We start from the raw sequence: 1,697 nt of genomic DNA on the forward strand, positions 1-1,697 counted from the left end.
CTCCTGGCCCCCCTGAGCCAGCTCTGTGCTGGGCACCAGCCTCCTGGCACCCCTGAGCCAGTGCCGTGCTGGGCACCAGCCTCCTGGCACCCCTGAGCCAGTGCCGTGCTGGGCACCAGCCTCCTGGCACCCCTGAGCCAGTGCCGTGCTGGGCACCAGCCTCCTGGCACCCCTGAGCCAGTGCCATGCTGGGCATCAGCCTCCTGGCACCCCTGAGCCAGTGCCATGCTGGGCACCAGCCTCCTGGCACCCCAAGGTCCCAGCAGCACTGTCACCCCAGAGCCAGTTCTGGCCTCCTGGCACCCGAGACAGCACCGTGCTGGGCACCAGCACTGACACAAGGGGACCCAGCAAGTCTGTGACCTCCTGAGCCAATGTCACACTGCATTTGGGTGCCAACCCTCTCCCAGTCATGCTTCCCAGTGGTCCCTTGTCCTCCAAACCAGCGCTGCGCTAAGCACCAGCCCCCTCCCACCAAGAGGTCCCAGCAGGTTTGTCACCTTCCATCCCTTCCTCACAGCGCTGGGCATCAACCCCCTCCCAAGAGGTGCCAGCAGGTTTGTCACCTCCTCACCATGCTGGGCATCAGCCCTCTCCCACCAAAAGGTCCCAGCAGGTTTGTCACGTCCTGAGTGAGCAACATGCTGGGGGTCAGCCCCCTCCCCACCAAAAGGTCCCAGCAGGTTTGTCACCTCCTGTCACCTCCTCACCGTGCTGGGCACCAGCCCCCTCACTCCCACCCACCCTGGGGTCACAGCAAGTCCCTCCCCACCTCAGCCCCTCACCTCTCCTGTCTGCCCGGCCTCGCATCCTCACTCCCCCTCCAAAGAACAGGTCGAAGATGTCCATGGGGGAGCCGAAGCCGCCGCCTCCCCCGCGGCCCCCCAGGCCTCCCTCCTTCATGGCGCGCTCGCCGCCGCGGTCGTAGAGCGCCCGTTTGTGGGCGTCCGACAGCACCTCGTAGGCCTGGGAGATCTGCTTGAACTGGGGAGGGGACAGGGGGGGTCAGCTGGGCGTGGGGGGCCCGGGGAGGGGCTGGGGGGTCCGCACGTACCCGCTCGCCCTCGCTGGGGTTCTTGTCGGGGTGGTAGCGCAGCGCCAGGCGCCGGTACGCCCGCTTGATCTCGTCCAGGCTGGCGCCCGGCCGCACGCCCAGCAGGTCGTAGTAACCCGTCTCCTTCACCATCTTCCCGCCTGCTGTGACCTGCTGGGACAGGACTCGGCTGTGAGCCTGGCACTGCCACCCGGCCTGAGCTCTGAGTGACCCCAAAACCTCGCTGAGTGAGGCCCCTGCCTCAGTTTCCCCACAGTGTGACGGGGTGGTGACAAGAACCCCACACGGGACTCCTGCAAGTGGACCCCAAATCCCATCCCCCCAAAAGACTTTGATCCCAGCTCCCCCCCTGCACAGCCCTGCCTCAGTTTCCCCCCAGTGTGACAGGGGGTGGTGACAACAACCCCACACGGGACTCCTGCAAGCGGACCCCAAATCCTGCTCCCCCAAAAAGCTTTGATCCCTGTTGTCCCTCATGCACAGCCCTGCCTCAGTTTCCCCCCAGTGTGACAGGGGGTGGTGACAACAACCCCACACGGGACTCCTGCAAGTGGACCCCAAATCCCGTTCCCCCAAAAGGCTCTGCTGATCCCTGTTGTCCCTCAGGCACAAGTTTCCCCCCCCCCGGCAGCAGCAGCATCCC

General features: G+C 65.8%; 1 protein-coding gene across 1 annotated transcript in view; it reads right to left on the minus strand.

The window, feature by feature from the left end:
- The window catches only part of LOC102034917 (dnaJ homolog subfamily A member 1-like), a 3,087-nt gene extending 1,833 nt beyond the window's left edge, over positions 1 to 1,254 (minus strand). Inside the window, 2 exon segments of the mRNA XM_031063964.1 lie at positions 786 to 984; positions 1,055 to 1,254. Coding sequence (XP_030919824.1) covers positions 786 to 984; positions 1,055 to 1,186 — 331 coding nt within the window. The 5' untranslated portion in view covers positions 1,187 to 1,254.
- Positions 1,255 to 1,697: the final 443 nt, after the last annotated feature.

This window comes from Geospiza fortis, unplaced genomic scaffold (genome assembly GCF_000277835.1).
Source record: "Geospiza fortis unplaced genomic scaffold, GeoFor_1.0 scaffold387, whole genome shotgun sequence".
NCBI classification, from domain to species: Eukaryota; Metazoa; Chordata; class Aves; order Passeriformes; family Thraupidae; genus Geospiza; species Geospiza fortis.